Consider the following 18,720-nt stretch of genomic DNA (forward strand, 5'->3'; position numbering starts at 1 on the left):
TTTATTTTTTTCAAAATAATGACAGCGAAAATTTTACATAGCCTATATTGAATTTACATATTCAAATGAGGCTTTTCCAGTAATAATGGGAATTAATACAAAGCTAGAGCTTTACTTTTGACTTTATGCCAAAGGTACTAACCATCCTATAAGTTACAGAAGATTGGTTACTTTTAAAATTTAATTCCTTCTAAAAATTATTTTAAAAAAAAAGACTTTACTAAATTTTGGACATACATATTTTCTCCAAATTTTACATTTAGTGAACTAATAATTATATGCAATAGCTCAGTTAACATCAATAGAAAGCTTCAAAAAAGGATTCTGAAATGACAGGCAAAACTTTTTTTATTGTAGGCAGTCATTTTAACTGCACATTTGGCTTTATGCATGATAAGTCATGTGGGAAAAACATCCACATTGCAGTTAGGATTTCATTATATGGCTTTCATTTTCTTCTTCTTTTTTTTTTCTTTTTTGAGCAATGGCATTAATGGGATTTTGTCAGGTTATAAAAATGAGGGCTTTGTTGGGAGTTACTTGTAGTTTCCTAGCTGAATGGCAGATCGCACATAGACACATCGGAAGGTGGCTGGCTGAATCTCCCAGTACTTAACTGGGTTGCTGAAAAGGCTCACTCCTGAATAAGAAGCCTTTTTGGTGTTGTATCCAGGTGGGCAGAAGTCATTAGTTCCAACTGCAGTGATGTTGTTGTTATGAAGGTAGACAACCTGCAATATGAAATAACAGAAAACAGTTATTTTCCTCTGAATATACTGAGGCTCTTCACGTAAATACTTTTTTTTTTTCTCTCAGTATTTTCATCCTTCAGTTTAAATACTGTAATACTTCTTAAACTAAAATTTTGATTTCCCTCTTTGTTTTAAAACTTGCTTTTCCCTTCCTTAGTCTCCTCATTTTGGTATATGGTATCTCAATCTTTTCAATCTTTTCAAATGCTCAGTCTAAAAACATTGTCATTATCCTATCTCTGTCCTTTCACTTATACTCTCTGCCCAACCATCAACCAATCCTGCTGCTTTACATGTAATATATATATATATAGTCCAGTTCTTCTCCCCAAGTCTATTCCCAAATCCTTTTTGAAAGCTGCCTTATCTTCTTCTGTGTTATTGAAGTTGCACAGATTGTTCTTCCTGCTTCCTCTTTTGCCTTCCTAAAGTCTGTTCTTTCTTTTCTTTCTTTTTTCTTTAGTTCACAAAGCAATTACTTTTAAAACAAAGCCAATTTATATCTTCTTTGTATTCATATCTCACTGGATTCTCATGTCATGCAGAATAAAATCTAAAGTTCTCACATTGGCTTCCAAATCCTACATGATCTGATATCCTTATGCTCTGACCTCATCTCCCTTCAGGGTGGTTCAATTTAACCACCCTGGCCTACTTGCTTCTCTAATATAAAAGGCACTAGAGGCTCGGTGCATGAAATTGTGCATGGGAGAAGGAGTGTCCCTCAGCTCAGCCTGCACCCTCTCCAATCTGGGACCCCTTTAGGGATGTCTGACTGGCAGTGGGATAAGGCCTGAAAGAGCAGTTGGATATCGCTCTCACAATCCAGGACTGCTGGCTCCAGACCACTCGCCTGCCTGACTGCCTGCCAGCTTGATCACCCCTAACCACACCTCTGACAGCCTGAATGATGCCTAACTGCTCCCCTGAGAGCCCAATTGCCCCTAACTGCCCTCCCCTGCCAGCCTGGTCACCCTTAACTGCCCTTCCCTGCTGGTTGGATCATCCCCAACTGCCTTTCCCTGTAGAACTTGTCCCCCCAAACTGCCCTCCCCTGAAGGCCTGGCTCCCCCCAACTGCCTTCCCCTGCAAGTCTGGGTCCCCACTAACTGTCCTCCCTTGCAGGCCATCTAGTGGTGACCATCTTATGTCCTCGTTGGGGCAGCCATCTTTGACCACATGGGGATGGCCATGTTATGTGTTGGAGTGACAGTCAATTTGCATATTACTCTTTTATTAGATAAGATGGTTCTTCCTCCAAGCCAGCATGCATTGCTTCCTCCACCTGCAATAACCCTCTCCAAGCTGTCTGCCAGGCTTACTTCCTCATGTAATTAATTTCCCCTTAGCAGGAAAGTCTTCCCCAAACACCCCATTCTGCCATTTTCTATTGCTATTACACTTTTTTTCTTTTTTTACTTTTCTTTATACAATTATCACTATAGAGAACACTATGTATTTATCTTGATTTTTGTCTGTTTTCCTCATATAGAATAAAAGCTCCATTAAAAAAAAACCTTTTCTATTTTGTTCATGACTTTTATAGGGATGGTGTGGAATTTTTAGATCAACTAATGGATAACTTTTATCTTGATAATATCGAGTCTCCTAATTAACAAGCATGTAATATCTCTATTTTATCTTCTTTAATTTTTTATAATTAAAGTCCTAATATACTATTTTAGTAGGAATGAATAAGTTGATTCTAAAATAACATGGAAATACAAAAACACACATACACACACACACACACACACACAAAACATTCAAACAAACAAACAAAAACAACAAAAGTAGCCAAAACAATTTTGGGAAACTAAAACAAAATTAGAGAACCTTCACTCCCAATTTCAAAACATAATCAAAAGCTAAAGCAATCAAAGGTGTATGCCTGAATGGTGTGGCTTAGACTTTGAGCATTAGACCCAGGAATTAATAGGTTGCCTGTTTGATTCCCAGCCAGGGTACATGCCCAGGTTGCTGGCTCAATCCCAGTAGGGGGCATGCAGAAGGCAGCCAGTTGATGATGTTCATCTCTCCTTGATGTTTCTATCTCTCTATCCCTTTCTCTTCCTCTCTTTCTAAAAAAAAATCAATGGCAACATACTTTTAAAAATAGGTGTACTAGCAAACAAAATGTATCATACCCATTTTGGAATTCTCTTTACCAGTGAACATGAAAGTGTAATAGATGCTATGAAGTGGATGTCCTAAAATCATTATGATACCTTAAAAAAGCCAGACACCACAGCCACACATTGTTATGATTACATTTACATAAAATGTCCATAAAAGGCAAATTCATAGAGACAGAAAGAAGATTAATGATTTCCTATGTCTGAGGATGAGATTCAGAACTGACTAGATATTAAGAAAATATTTTGAGGTTAATAGAAATGTTCTGAAACTGGATTGTGTTGATATTGATCAACTATATAATTCTCTATAATAAAGAGGTAATATGCAAATTGACCATCACACCCTAAATGATGGCTGCTTACAACCAGGCTGGCAAGGGGGTTAGTGAGGGACAACCAAACTACTGAACAGCAGGCTATGTGGTGTGACCAGGCCAGCAGAGTGGGGCAGTTGGGAATGACCAGGCCTATAGGAAGGGCAGGAGGAGTGACCAGGCCAGCATGGCATGGGGAGCAGTTAGGAGTGAACAGGCAGGCAGGCAGGTGAATGATTAAGAGCCAGTGGTCCAGGATTGTGAGACGGATGTCTGACTGCTGATTTAGGCCTGATCCCGAGAAGTCCCAGATTGAAGAGGGTGCAGGCTGGGCTGAGGGAATCCCACCCCACCCTTGCACAAATTTCATGTATTGGGCCTCTAGTTAAACTATAAACTTATAGAAAAAGAAGTAGGTTGGTTGAAATCACATAGTGCCTATAGGAAAAAAGATAAAATGAACATATGAACAAACTATTAGATATGGAAAACCAAAAGTGAGGGCTTTTGAATGTGGGACCCTGTGTGAAAGTCTATGATAGTTGTTGATACTCAACAAAGACTTCAAACTACATAGCATATTTTATATATTTTCCCCTGTGATCCACAATATGAAACATTATATATTGAGGTTCAGTACATATACCTCAGTATATATGAAACAATTTTTTAAATATTTAGCATGACAGTGATTTTTATATTAAATTTATTTTATTCTATCCCATCTCATCCCATCACATTTCATAAATGTTCTAAAAAAAAAACATGAAACTGAATATATGAACTCTAAGTAATGTATTTAGACTAACATTTGAAATAGAGCAATCAAGAAGGTGAGAATGATTATAAAAATCAAAACAAAACAAAACAAAACCCACCACCAACTAAAATCCTAATATTAACAATGGTATCTATTCTTATTAGGTCTTCCAAAAGACCTGGTTTTACTTGTGGTTTCAAACCTGCTTACTCACTTCTCTACCATCTCCAAGCACCCACTGAAAAAGATTAGCATAAAATTATAGAAATTGTTATATATTAATTTAATATGAAGTTTTTGTCACAACTCATTTGAAAATATCAGTAAATCATTGATATAATTGATAACAGAGTAAAAGTTAAATCTATTTTGAATCTCCAAGTAATAAAGTTGAGATACTAGATTATCTAAAGAGCAACTTTGTAAAATTGGTTTACCATAACATAGTGTCAGTGTCAAGTTTTAGTTTCTGAATCACCAAAATTGGATGAAGTACCTATGTAAATCTCTGAAACAATTTAATGTTCTATTACCACAGCGGGTGATTGAACCATGTCCTCTTATCCTTTTGAGGATTAACTTGATAATTTATATAAAGTTAATTCAGTCATATTGCTATATAAACATTCCCTTTTGACCTATATGATATATGCTGAAGCTAAAAGTTAAAAATAATATTTTATTTCATATCTGTGCATCATAGATTATATCATCTTCTCTACCCAGTATATGTTATCACATTTGTCAGTGACTTGAAAGTATCTACCTCAGAAAAAATATTACTTTCTGGAATCAAGCATTATAGTAAGTTCAAGGCAATAGCCTTAATTAAAAAAAAATAATCATTTGAAGCTATCTATATATATAAAGGCTAAGGATCCAACTGACCAGTCGCTATGAAACACACTGATCACCAGGGGGCAAACACTCAATACAGGAGCTGGCATGACACACCCTGGCCATTTAAAAATAAATGGCACCATGGACCAGGCACCAAGAAACCAGCACTCGGCTTCCTCCAAGTGAGACACAGGCCCCGCCACCCCCGCAGAGTGACACTCCACCAAATCGTAACCAATGCTGCCAAGATGCCATGGTGCAGAATGCAGCCCACAGACCCCCACCCATGCCAGCCTAATTGATGTCTAATTGCTCCCCTGCCAGCCTATTTGCCCCAAATTCCCTCCTCTGTCAGCCTGGTCACCCCTATCTGCCCTCCCTTTCAGGCCTGGTCCCTCCCTACTTCCCTCCCCTGCTGGACATCTTGTGATGGCCATCTTGTATCCACATAGGGACAGGATCTTTGATCACATGGGGGCAGCCATCTTGTATATTGGAGTGAAGGTCAATCTGCATATTACTCTTTTATTAGATAGGACAGAGGCCTGTGCATGGGTGGGGGCCCGCTGGTTTGCCCTGAAGGATATCCTGGATCAGGGTTGGGGTTTCATTGGGGCATGGGGTGGCCTGTGACCATGCCCCCTGGCGACCCAAGCAGAGGCCCTGGTATCTGGGGTTTATTTATCTTCTATAATTAAAACGTGTAGCCTTAAGAGGAGGCGGGGGCCAACCAGCTTGTACAGAAAGCTTGGCTTCCTCCATCGCCAGGGAAACCCAAGTTTCCCTCCTATCCTCTCTGTGGCTACAGCCATCTTATTTGGGTTAATTTGCAAACTTACTCCTGACTGACTAGTCTTCATGGCTTGTGGGTGTAGGGGAGTGATGGCTAATTTGCATATTACTCTTTTATTAGATAGGATACTAGAGACCTGGTGCATAAAATGTGTTCATGGCAAGTCCGGGCCAATTGGAGCCTTCTGACCAACAGCCAGGGCCTTCCTCCCCCAGCTTCCAGCTGCTGGCTAGGGCTTTCCTTCATTCCCCTGATGGTCAGTACACATCATAGTAAGTGATCAAACTCCTGGTCTCCTGGTTGAACTTCGGGGGGACACTTTGCATTTTAGCCTTTTATACATATAGATAAAAGGCTAAGTTGACTGGCACATGCATGATACCTATAAAGCTCCAACTGGTGCCAATCGCACACATGTGTTTTAATCTATCATTGTTGATTATGAATTTGTTTGACACTTCTATTACAGAGAAAGGGCGAATAGAAATATTAAAATCTTTCTTCTAATTAATTGCCTTTCAATGTCCATGAATCCATTCACTGGGACACTAGTATTTTATAAAACTAGAATGACTATTTATGTGGAAACTTAGCAAAATAATTTCTAAGCAGAGCTTCCCACCTCTGGCATCCCAGTGAAGAAGCTTTGCTGACTAGATGTTATTTGCAATAGTTAGTGGCACTGCATTACCTGGATGTACTTATGTTCACCCAGCCCACCAGGCACTTTGATAAGCTTGTTGTTGTCTAAGTGAAGTTCTCTCAAGTGAGGAGTGTTGGCCAGAGAGCCATTGTCAACAGCAGAGATGCTGTTGAAGCTCAGTCCCAACCTGCAACAGAAAAGAGAAAACAAGGGCATTTACCACACATGGATGCCTTCTCACAGGCACGTGATTAACTGAGTCACATAAAAGGACATTTTTCAGTTTTGCATTTACTCTTCCCTCTGTTTAGAGGGTGTTTTTTCCCTCCTCAAATTTCCTTAACTTGGACAAAGCCCAGTTTTTCTGAAGATTTCAGGTTAGAGTTACCCTCTTTAAAATTCCTTTGACAGTAACAGATGGAATTGGTACCTCAGTGAAAAATGCTCAAATGCTGTCACCTTCTTGTAAAACTCAAAGGATTGTGTATTTGTATGCCTTTCTTTAACAAAGGGACTGTTTTGTATATTCAGTACTAGCATAGAGCTTGAAATAATCAATGAATAGCCATTAAGGTGATTCCTCCATATAATGAACATAGTGGATTCATTTGAGAAAAAAATAAAATAAATACTATTATCATTTTGGTTACCATGGAAATTAAGCAATTGTAAATTTAGCACATAAATTTATTTGTTGGAAATAAAATGTACAGGGTTCTAATGAGTCAATAAACCTACCTTTCCAGAAAGATTAGCGTAATTTGTATCTTATACTATTTAGGAAGAATACTTCAATGACCATCTGTTTCTGTCAGAATGTGCCTGGTCCCAACTTCCCTGGTTTCTGACTTTGATCTCTGGCCTAAATCTCTAGAGATTAGACAATAAGATATTGGGATAAATCCAGAAAGCTCCAAGGGAGAAAAAGAGGAAGAATCTATTGGGTTTCTTTAAATGCAATGAAGGAGACGTGGGCACATTTTATAGGGTAGTTTCTACTTGTCTTTAGCTAGTTCTGACTTTTGAGCCCATTTAAGATTTAGATGCTGGCTTAGGTAACCAAAGTCTCTCAATTTGAACCATGATTTGGTAGTTGAAATAACTGAGATTAAAGTATACTGATTTTAGGCAATCAATAGCAGAGTTGGTTTATTTTAGCTATAGAGTCTTAACGTGGAATATTGACTCAGAATATTTTTGTTCTCCATTAGTCTTAGGCATTTGTCTCTTATTTCTAGCTGTTTCTTTTTTTATTTCAAAATCTTATCTCCTATTTTTTATAATATTCTAAATCCCATGTCCATTTTGGGATAACATATTTCTTAGAGTGTGCTATCCCTAATAAGTTATTCAAGGAAATGTCAGTTTTTAAATAATTTACTTACGTATTTGAGAACCTAATATGTTCAAGATATTATCCTAGTTTGTGAGGGCCAGGGACACATAAGTAAAAAAAATCCATGATTCTTTTCATTGAAGATTATCATACTTTGTAAGGGAGAGATGATGATGTAATAATATATATTGATATATATGATGACATATGTGTGTGTGTGTGTGTGTGTGTGTGTGTGTGTGTGTGTGTAATAAAAGGGAAATCTGTCTGAAAAAAATCTTTTTTTTTTTTTACACACTATTTTCTCTCCCATTGTTCACAATATCTCATTGGAATATTTTCCCTGCAACATGTTCCAATATGTTTTGCAGCTGAAGAGACCAAATCAACAAAGAAAGGTGGATGATGCATACTATTTTGAAAAATACTTTCTACATTAGAAGTTGTATTTACAATGGTTTTGATTAAAGGATTTCTTAGCATGTGCTCATCTTCAGCCCTCCATCCACTGGGTCATTGAAAAATATCCACAGAGATAGGAAAAGTTGCATTATATATCCACCCCATAGTAGATAGTTCTCAAAGATGAACTGAACATCCCACTGGATTCTATTTACTTATCTGCCATAAAATTTACATACAAAAAGAGGAGTGAGCCAATTTGGCATATACCATGCTTCACTGTAAGAACATTCAGCAATACATGTGGATCAAGAACAGAGTGTTCTTTGAAGACAGCTGAAAGTTTTCCAGCACTCTTCTCTGTTTATTACTTAACCAGTTGCAAATATATGAATGATTAAAATCAGGTTAAAAAGAAAGACAGGCATTAGTGATCATTTTATGGGGGTGGGGAGTAAAAAAGGGCCAGACATTTTAAAAATATTTTATACTACATTAATGGTCCAGAGATATTTTAAACTCTTCAGAATAAGCATTAGGGAATCTCATCATAACTAGTAGTATTCTAACTCTATAATGTAGTGTAAGATGTCCAATATTTATATATCCTGGTAGCTTTAATTTTAATGCATTTTTAAATTCTGAACACTGTGTTATAATGTACTTAACCTTAAGAACATATTGAATGAACATACTGATTTAATTGAATGCTTTATAATAAGATATATCTTAATTTTTCAACAATAGGGTATTCATAAACTAAGAGGTTGATCTTGATTACACTAAGTATATGATTTCATTAGTGTTTATTTAACAGCAATGATTGGGCTAGCTGAAGTCTGAGGTTGTTGTAAACAACAACAAAAATGTGGTACAGTAAAAAATCAATCATGTTTCTAAATTTGAGCATGTGGGCACTAATATATCTAGCCATTATACTGAAAGAATGCTGTGAAAAAATATAAAGTATTACTTGGCCAAGTTATTCAGTCCTTTCAGGCTAGCTGCATCAACTTTGATGATTTTGTTGCCATCAAGATGTAATTCAGTAAGGGAGGAAGGAAGACCTGGAATATGGATACAAAATGTTAAATTAGCTGATAAGCATAATTTCTAAAAGACATAACAGTTCCAAACAATTTGCTTTTTATCGTGTTCATTAGTTCTGTGTTTCCTTATTTTTCTTCATCCCTTTTATAATAATACATGCTCTTGCAAATAGTATGAGATGTCTTCACATTTCTCCTAGATTGATTTTATCAAAAACATGGACTGTGCTTATCATGTAGGAGATGTTTCCCTCTTACGAATTGCTAGGATATAATTGTGGAACTGCAGTGAAGCCCCGAATCTCATTAAGTGTTTACACCTTTGTTAATGGGCTAACACTATCATTGATAAACTGTAATTACTCTAACATGAAGTGATGAGCAGTTGAACTATTAAATGAAATTATATACTATACTAGAGCACTGGTGCACAAATTTGTGCATGGGTGGGGTCCCTCTGGGTGGCCTGCAGGGATCGGGCTGAAACTGTAGTCTAACACTACTTGCAGCTCCTACTTGCCACTCCCATTCATCCTAGCCCCTCTGTGCCTGCTGTGGACTTGGGCCCAATCAGTCCTGATCGCCTTGGGCCCTGCATCTGGCCCCCTACTAAGGTGAGTGGCCAATGAGATAGGGCTGAAACCTGCTCTCCAACATACCCCAGGGGGTCTCAAATTGTGAGAGGACAAAGGCCAGGCTGAGGGACCTCACCAGAGCATGTTTGGCCCATCTCACTCAGTCCCAATCGGCAGGACCCCAGCAGCAAGCTAACTTAGCACTCAGAACATCTACCCCCTGGTGGTCAGTGCACGTCATGGCAACTGGTTGACCAGTGACTGTCTGCCCCCTGGTGGTCAGTGCATGTCATAGTGAGTGGTTGAGCAGCTTTAGCATATCATTAGCATATTATGCTTTGATTGGTTGTTCAGTTTTGCCACTCAGTCTATTTGCATATTACCCTTTTATTATATAGGATAAGTTAACTAATTATTTCATTAATGATCATCATTAAAAACTAACATTGATATCCTGGCTGCTATGTCTCGGTTGAGCATTGTCCCATGCACTGAAGGGTCTCTGGTCCAATTCCCAGTCAGGGCACATGCCCATATGTGGGTTCTGTTCCCAATCACAGTACATACAGGATGCAGCTAATCAACATTTCTCTCGCACATTGATGTTTCTCTCTCTCCTTCTAAAAAAAATCAGTAGCACATATTTATTTAAAAAATAAACACTAATTGATATATTGGCCCTAATCTTAGTCAACTTTTCCATAGAAATATCAAATGCCTCAGGCAACATGGGTGTACAGAAAGAGCTAAAGCTTCCTTGGATTTTAAAAATCAGGACTGTTTTTATATAGAAATGGAATGTAGAGGCCTCTAATCAAGTAATCTGCCATATGTTGCGCAGCTGGGAAATCATTTTAGATCCAAAATATGTACTAAATCTCTAGTCAGAACTTCTTGAATGACTAGGAATTCTAAAAATTTAATAATATAAATATAAAAGTTTAAATAATTTATTTTCATTTCCTTCAGCCATCTGAGGAGGTATTATGTTTTTATACAGCTTTTTAAAGAGCATATTGTCCCACTTACAACTACAAAGAAAACTGAAAATTGGTTGCATGTAGAACTAATGTTTGCTGAGTTGAAAGTGTTAGTTATTTGCCTAAGAACAGAAATGGAAAAATCACAGGTCATGTCTGGTCCCAAATTTTCATTGCATCCCACTGAATTTTATAAAGATTTGTCTATTTAATGTAAAAGTTTAGTCCGTATTTGATTGAAAACAACTTAGTTTCTCTATATATGCGGAAGATGCTAAGGAAAGATTTTACTTACTGAATGTCTGTTGTGTACCAAACACTGACATTGGCACTTTTTCTAATTTAGCTCATTTAATTTTTTTCAATATTTATATTATTTTTCATTTGACCCATTTCATAGAGGAGGAAACAGAGATGCAAAGTTACAAGTGCTGTAGGCTATCTAGCAATTAGGTAGGAATGTAATAAGTTCCCAGATAACCCAAGGGAGTTAAAATAGCATGCTCTTAACTGAAAAAAATGAAATCACAATTGCATTATTCTGATCAATATGCATCAGGAAATCACAGTCACTCTTGAAATAAAGGATTTGAAACACCTGAATCTCCATTGAATAAATACATGTGGGTTTTTAAACAATTTCTATGAATAAAAAAGCAATGAATGCAAGTTTTTTTCTTCCCTTTTACCATGAAAAGATGTTTTTAAAATGTAGCCTCTCTAGAACACTAATTATCATCATTAATTATCATAATTCATAAACAACATCATAGCCTTGGCACTGTAGCATTGAGCCAAAGAACCTATACTATAGTTACTTTATTTTTTCTTTCTATTTTCATTTTAAGACAAAACATACTGACATCTTACTTTGGGCCAAATACTATGTGTGACCATTTCAAGTCTTGCATCTATTAATCCTCACAAATATTCATTCTCAAGATAGATGTCACCAATTTTATAGATAAGAAAACTGGGGCTGAAGAGATGTGCAATAATTAACCTAAAGTCAGAGAGCAATTAAAAGGCTGAGTCAGGCCTCTCACTCAGGTTGGTCTAACTCAAGAGTAAATTTACAATCTCTCCATTCCACCCAACTGCCTGTGTCCATTAGTGATAAAAAAAATAACATGTAGAAATTAAGACTTCCTGAAGGTTGGCGATATTCAGGCTGAAGAGTCTCAGCCTAAGAAAGACAGACTCATATGTTAGATACATATATAAATATGCATGGAGACAGGGCTTAATATGACAGCAGAGTGAAATAGTCAAACACCAGAGCTCTGACAACCCCAGTTCTGATACTTCCCAGCTCCAAGACATTGATCACAATTTGCTTCATCTCTTTATGACTCATTTTCCTCATTTATACAACAGGTGTGAAAATAGTATTTACAGAGGATTGTTTTGAAATTCATCTAACAGAACCCATGATAGGCATTTGGATCAAGTGCTGAATAAAATGTAGTTACTATAATTGTAATGTTATTAATTATTCTCAAATAAAAGCAAGATGAGAAAAGAGCACCTAGGATAGGGAAAGGACATAAGAAAGTCAAGAAAAATAGATGACTCCATGATAAAAGTGTTATTGAGGGATATTTAGGAAGGTACATCAAGGACAGCAAAATCAAAGATTGTTCTTAAAGCAAACCATCTGGTAGCATGAAGTAGTGGAATTTAAAGACCTGCACTTTAAATTCCAGCTACTCTACTTCACCTTCTACAGCTCTAAGGCTTTATACAAAATATAGATAGATAGATGATAGATAGGTAGGTAGGTAGATAGAGATATGGATAGAGAAATTTACATGTATATAATAAAATATAACTACATAAATATAAATAAAATATATTAAATGTATATAATCCCTACACTGGGATAAAGATCACTATTGCATGCAAAAAATCAGATACTCAACAGGAATGTGCTTTATGAACTGTAAATCAATCTCCCTTATCTATCTATGTATCTATCTACCCATCTATGCTAGTGGTTGTTATTATGAGTCAAAAACATCCTCTGTAGTGAAAAGACTGTGGAGAGGGCAAGGGGTGGTATATGGAATATGCACTTTCAAGAGATGAAGTTTCCATGGGAGCAAAATAAAGGGTCATTGTTTCTGTGAGCAAGAGGCTACATTTTCTACCCAGTCAAAGAAAAAGACATCTACATTGAGGAGGGCCAGATTGAAAGGAAAATTTGAGACTAGAAATGTTTTTTTTATGAGACTAAAGAATCTAAGACAGAGAAACTTATTTTTGATGACCTGATGCCTTTTGATGACCTGATTCACAAAGACTGGCTGATGCATCTCTCCTGGGTAGCCCTTCACAAAATGAGCTTATCCTATGACTGTGTGGTGACTGCTGTGTAACTGGCTTTGCTTCAGGCAATAAGCTCCTTGAAGGCAGGTAGTATATCCTATTCACTGGGTTGGAACTTTGACTAAGCAAAATGAGTGTTCAAATATTTTAAACTAAAACAACATAAAGTAATGAATCCACTACTTATCTACATGCCAAATATTCCTCTATTTATTTAATGTTGAAACAATCCAATGAGGTGGATATTATTATCATTTTCACTTCACTAATAAATAAAGGCACAGATTTTAATAACTTGTCCAAAGTCCCAGATATATCTCTCTCTCCCTCTTCTCTCTTTTTATTTGTTTGATTTCTTTGTTGCTTAAGGTATGTTTCCTCATCCCCCCCATTCCCTCTCTCTTTTTAAACAAAGTACTACTAAGGTGCTCTATTTCTTAAAATAGGTATTCTTTTTTTCTTTGTGAAATCACAATTCTATCATGTAAAACCATGGTACATACATTAAGATACATCTTAGAAAAGACTTCACCTCTACAATGAGTCTAGATAGCCCAGTAGTCAGCCAAGCTCAGCAGAAACACTTCCAGGGATAGAAAATTTACTAAAATAAGTTGTCCACTTGAGTTACCATTCAAATTTCTAAAATGCTCTCTTTTATGTGTACAAGCCTTTGGAGTTGGATGTTCAAATTGCTTTGGGGAATTTTCTATCACCTTGAGGGATGGCGGTTATGTTGGTGTCAGCAATGCGGATGTAGGAGAGCTTCTTCATTCCCTGGAAGGCTCCGTTTTCAATTCCCGAGCTCTTCAGCGGGTTGCTGCCCAGTTCTATGAATGCAGTAAGCACAGAGTTTTTAGAGGACAGTTTAAGACAGTTGCAAGTCTGAGTAGTGTCTGTTATAACAAAGAATTTACCAGAAATCTGATTCAATAACATCGTGACTGAAAAACAAAAGAGAAATGAAAACAATGCTCCTCAAAGGGATTGTAAAATCTGGTAAAAAATGGCCCTTACTAAAAGAAACAACAAATAACAACAACAAAAAACAAATATTTATGAAAGAGTAACAGTAAGAAAAACATTATTTAAGTTGCATACATAGCTTTGCCCAGAAGTCAATAAAAGCAAGTATTTACAAATTATGAGGCTATTACTTTCCTAAAAAACATTAAAGATGTTGTTAAATAATTTAATCTAACATTTAGTAAGCCAATTATAAATAATAATTTTATAATACTAGTGTCTTAATGCAAATCATTAGAACACATATTTTAAAGCAAATGATTTATATATGTTCAGAATAGCATTAATCCCCAAAATAAAAATGTATCACCAAATATCTCTAATGAAGTACTATTGAATTACATCCTGCATCTCAAATACAGTAGAGTAACTTCAGCTCTAGAACTTTCTTTACATTTTAAGATCCCTAAGGACAAGAAATAAAAACATTGTAAGGCACAGATTCAAAATCCCATTTCTTCTGACCCTATTCCTGCCATTCCAATAAGTTTAAGACATTTACATTCTAGCTATTTTACCTTCTTGCAGCTAGGTTTACTTGAAATCTCTTAAGGTGAAGAGTGAATCCTGGTCTTAAAGTTATAAGAATATCCATACCTATGACGATCATCTCGTTCAGTCCATTGAATACAGATTTTCGCACTTTGGCGATCTCGTTATCATGGGCACGAAGCTCCTGAAGAGTTTTGGGCATTTTTTCTGGCAATTCCTTCAGCTGATTCTTGGACAGATAGAGTCGTTCCAATTTCACCAAAGGTGTAAATGCTCCAGGGCTGATTTTGCTAATTTTGTTGTTGACAAGAATCAATGTCTATAGATAGGGAACAAAAACAACCTTTTCTTAATTCCAAAACTTTCCACACACATATATAAAACAAGCGTGTAGTCTATTCATTCCATTCATGGAATGACTAGAGAAACCTGAAAAGCTGCAGGAAATCAGTAAAGACCAAGCAGATGTGATTCCTTTAAGAAGTGCGCGAAGGTCTTCCCTGGCCTGTGTGGCTCAGGGTCCTGGGTTCAATTGAGTTGCAGGTTCACTCACCACCCCCAGTTGGGATGTGTGTGAGAGGCAATCACTCCATGTGTCTCTCTCACATCACATCAGTATTTCTCTCTTTTCTCCTCCCCTTTCCTTCTACTCTCTCTGAAAAGCAATGGAAAGAATATCCTTAGGCGAGGATTAACAGCAACAAAAAAGTATATAAAGACCTGAACATCAGGAATAAAGAAGAGGGAAATATAATGTAATATATATATATATTCTACATATAATATTTCTAAAGATTGAAGTTACTAGAATGATATAAGATAACCTGAAAAGGCATCCATTCTTCAGTTTTCAACCTCTACATCCATCTTCATTAACTGTTGTAATAGATTCCACTACAAATCGTCATCAATCTATACTATCACCAGCAGTGCAAAACAGTAAAATTTTCTTGAAGATTCAAATTTTAGATATAATCTGTTTCAAAAGTTTTTGAAATTAGTTCATTATATTATATCGATAGCTTGTTACTTTACTCTGAATTTTCTTGTCACTTGAAAACTTAAAAAATTTTCCATTCATTTACTATCATTTACTGTATTTGGGGGTAAGGGAAGGAATTGCCCGATCACAATGCTTCTCACTTTAAAAAATATATATACTTTATTGATTTTTTACAGAGAGAAAGAGAGAGCGATAGACAGTTAGAAACATTGATGAGAGAGAATCATGGATCAGCTGCCTCTTGCACACCCCCTACTGGGGATATGCCCGCAACCAAGGTACATGCCCCTGACCGGAATCAAACCCGGGACCCTTCAGTCGCAGGCTGACGCTCTATCCACCGAGCCAAACGAGTTTTGGCTGCTTCTCACTTTTATTAAATTTTAATAATTTTTAATAGCCAGTTAAGAGAATAAAGGTGTAGTTGATATGATATGCAGAGCATAAATATACTTTTCTTCTATTTTTTGCCCTTTTTATATAAAACATTATATATGGCCAAGTATACTATTGATTTTGACAAATTTTTAAATTTCTGTTTCTGAGTTCTCCTAATATATGAAATTACTTCTTATTCATATACTTATAGCTATTTCCAAACCTATTTCTGGATTATCTAATTTTCTTCCAACAGTCTGTATGTCTAAGGATCCACCATTCTTATTTTAAGTCTCTTTATCAACTAATCCTAATTAAGAGGGTAATTTTATCAGGTTCTTTTTAACTCTTTCTTGTTGAGAGAATTACAGATGTCCCCGTTCTTTCATCTTTGTCCCCCAACCCCTTGCTCCTGCCCCTTCATTTACAATTGTAGTACACTTTAAAAAAAAAATACAAGTTTTTATTGTTTTCAGAGAGGAAGGGAGAGGGAGAGAGGAGATAGAAACATTAATGATGAAAAACGTTGATTGGCTGCCTCCTGCACACCCCCTCCTAGATACTGAACCTGCAACCCGGGCCTGTGCCCCTAACTGGAATTGAACCTGGAACCCTTCAGTAAGCAGGCCAATGCTCTATCCACTGAGCCAAATGAGCTAGGGTTTGTAGGGACACAAAGGGAATTTGAGTAACAGAAAAGCAGTAACTTTCATTTTCAGAAATGCAAAAATATTTTCTCCTACTAACAGCTGGTTAATTAAACCAGGTACATCTTCATGTAGTTCACATTATTTGACTAGTTAAAACTTATTACAACTACTACAATTTTTATCAAATCCTAAACGATGCATTGATGATTGAAACAAAATCCTAAGAAATTCTAATGAATATTAGAGAAAGTTAAAAAACTTGTAAAAGTTTACATAATAGTAAATTTATATTAACAAGCAAAATGTCCAGGAAATCAATAAAAACCAGAGCTAGAGAAAGACTGAGAGGACTTGTGCCATTAAAATACACCCAAAATGGTAGATGCTTACTTCTAAGTGCAAAGGAAATCTTCAGTTGCCATCTGTGGAGGAAAATTCTGAAAGCTTAATTATAATTAAATGCATTAAACATGGTTTGAAAATATGTTTTAAAAAGTCAACCTGATGATGTATTACCTGCTATTTCAGGTAATAGAATATTATGTCTTTGACTAGATGATAACTAAATAATGCTTCTACCTGTGAATGCAATGCAGCAATAACTGCTGCTAAATTTTGTGAGCATGTGACATTTGTCCTCAATTATTTCTTCAGTAAAGTGGGAATAATAATAGCACCTAGAGCAAGCATGTCAAATTCATGGGCCGGTTATTTGCTCTGTGTTAGCCTTTAAGTTTGACATGCTTGATCTTCTAGAGTAGGGGTGTCGAACTCAATCAGAGAAGGGGCCAAAATCTAAAATCCAGCCTAAATCGCGGGCCGAATGGTTTACTGAACAGTCATAAACTGTCATTGTGATGGAAACGCAGCGGAGTGCAGTGATGACAGCGCGGTGCGGGCCACATTGCAAGGCCTGGCAGGACGGATTTGGCCCGCGTGCCTTGTGTTTGACACATGTGTTCTAGAGCGATTGTTATGAGGATTAAAAATGACATGTGTACAGACTGCTTCTTTGCAAAGTTATACTTTCAAATATTATTGTTTTTGTAAGTTATAGTCCAGTGAAAAGCATCTCTAGTTTCAGAATAAAACAAATTTGAAAAAATAAAACTAAAAATTTTGGTCATAATAAGGTAAAATTTAAAGATCTATGTAAATTAAAACTTCAGCTAAACAGATCCACTCATGAAAAAGCTATTCGTGTATATACAGTATTACTAAAGATGGTTAATGTGAGTTCCATACAAAGGGATATGTATTTAAGAAAGCATAGTTATTAAGGAACAGGCAAAGGCTAAATGTTGAGATGGGGGAAAGCTGACTAAGTACACCAGCTAATGACAGAGAAAAAGTCGAAGGTGAACCCTAGGTTTTCTTCAGATCAACTGATGAAAAGAAAAACAAACAGAAATGGGTTATCATTAGTTAATTTAAGCCAAGAGAAGTGAGTTAGAAGAGAATGTGTGGTTTGGGGTAAGAAATGCCTTGAGTACTACTCAATTTAAACTTGAACCATGAATTTTGTTGGTAACTAAAGATAAAAGTGATCCAGCCTGGGAGGCAGGGAGAGGCAATAAAAAAGGTGATGAGCTATAGAAATTGGGTAGAAATAGGAGCAAAAGTATTTTCACCACCTTCATCCAAGAAAGTCATAAAAATATACAAATTTTGTTTATAAGATACATAACTGTTGTGGATGTAATGTGCAACATGATGATTATAGTTAACACTATGGTATACTTGAAAGCTGCTAAGAGAGCAAATCCTAAAATTTTCCATAATGAAAAAAAAGTTAATGTTTATATGAGATGATATATGTTTACTAACCTTACTGTGGTAACCTTACTGTGGCAATCATTTTGTAAACTGATCAAATTAAGGAGGGAAAAAGGAATTTTTCTGTTAAATCATTTTTATTTTAACTTAATCCTTGCTAAATTTTCATTTATTTCTTCCCTTCTCATTCAAGTGTGGCTTTCCTATCTGAAATTATAGTGTTTATTTGCATAATAACAAGGATAGAAATTATCATGAATGGAAGAGTAAGAGAAAAATAGCTGTTTAACATTCTCTGAGTGGTTAAAGTTCTAATAAACTCTCTCTCTTATTCCAATGTGTACTTTGAAGTAGAAAGATTGCCAAGATGATAATTGCCTAAAAGCATCCTTAGAAGGAAATATGGAAAAGAAAGACTCATTATTACAAATGCCAGATTTAATGAGAACATCCAGAAACTTGATATCTCTTATTTCAGGTTATGA

The 18,720-nt window shown here is 36.2% G+C and overlaps 1 protein-coding gene across 2 annotated transcripts in view; it reads right to left on the reverse strand.

The window, feature by feature from the left end:
- Positions 1-330: 330 nt before the first annotated feature.
- Positions 331-18,720, reverse strand: part of DCN (decorin) — a 37,975-nt gene continuing 19,585 nt past the window's right edge. For both annotated transcript variants that reach the window (XM_036456356.2, XM_036456357.2), the window contains exons 4-8: positions 14,534-14,747; positions 13,627-13,740; positions 8,952-9,045; positions 6,289-6,427; positions 331-731 (exon numbers count right to left, since the gene is read on the reverse strand). In XM_036456356.2, coding sequence (XP_036312249.1) covers positions 537-731; positions 6,289-6,427; positions 8,952-9,045; positions 13,627-13,740; positions 14,534-14,747 — 756 coding nt within the window. In that variant the 3' untranslated portion in view covers positions 331-536. The remainder of the gene's footprint in view (positions 732-6,288; positions 6,428-8,951; positions 9,046-13,626; positions 13,741-14,533; positions 14,748-18,720) is intronic.

Source organism: Pipistrellus kuhlii, unplaced genomic scaffold, assembly GCF_014108245.1.
Source record: "Pipistrellus kuhlii isolate mPipKuh1 unplaced genomic scaffold, mPipKuh1.p scaffold_m20_p_3, whole genome shotgun sequence".
In the NCBI taxonomy this organism is placed as follows: Eukaryota; Metazoa; Chordata; class Mammalia; order Chiroptera; family Vespertilionidae; genus Pipistrellus; species Pipistrellus kuhlii.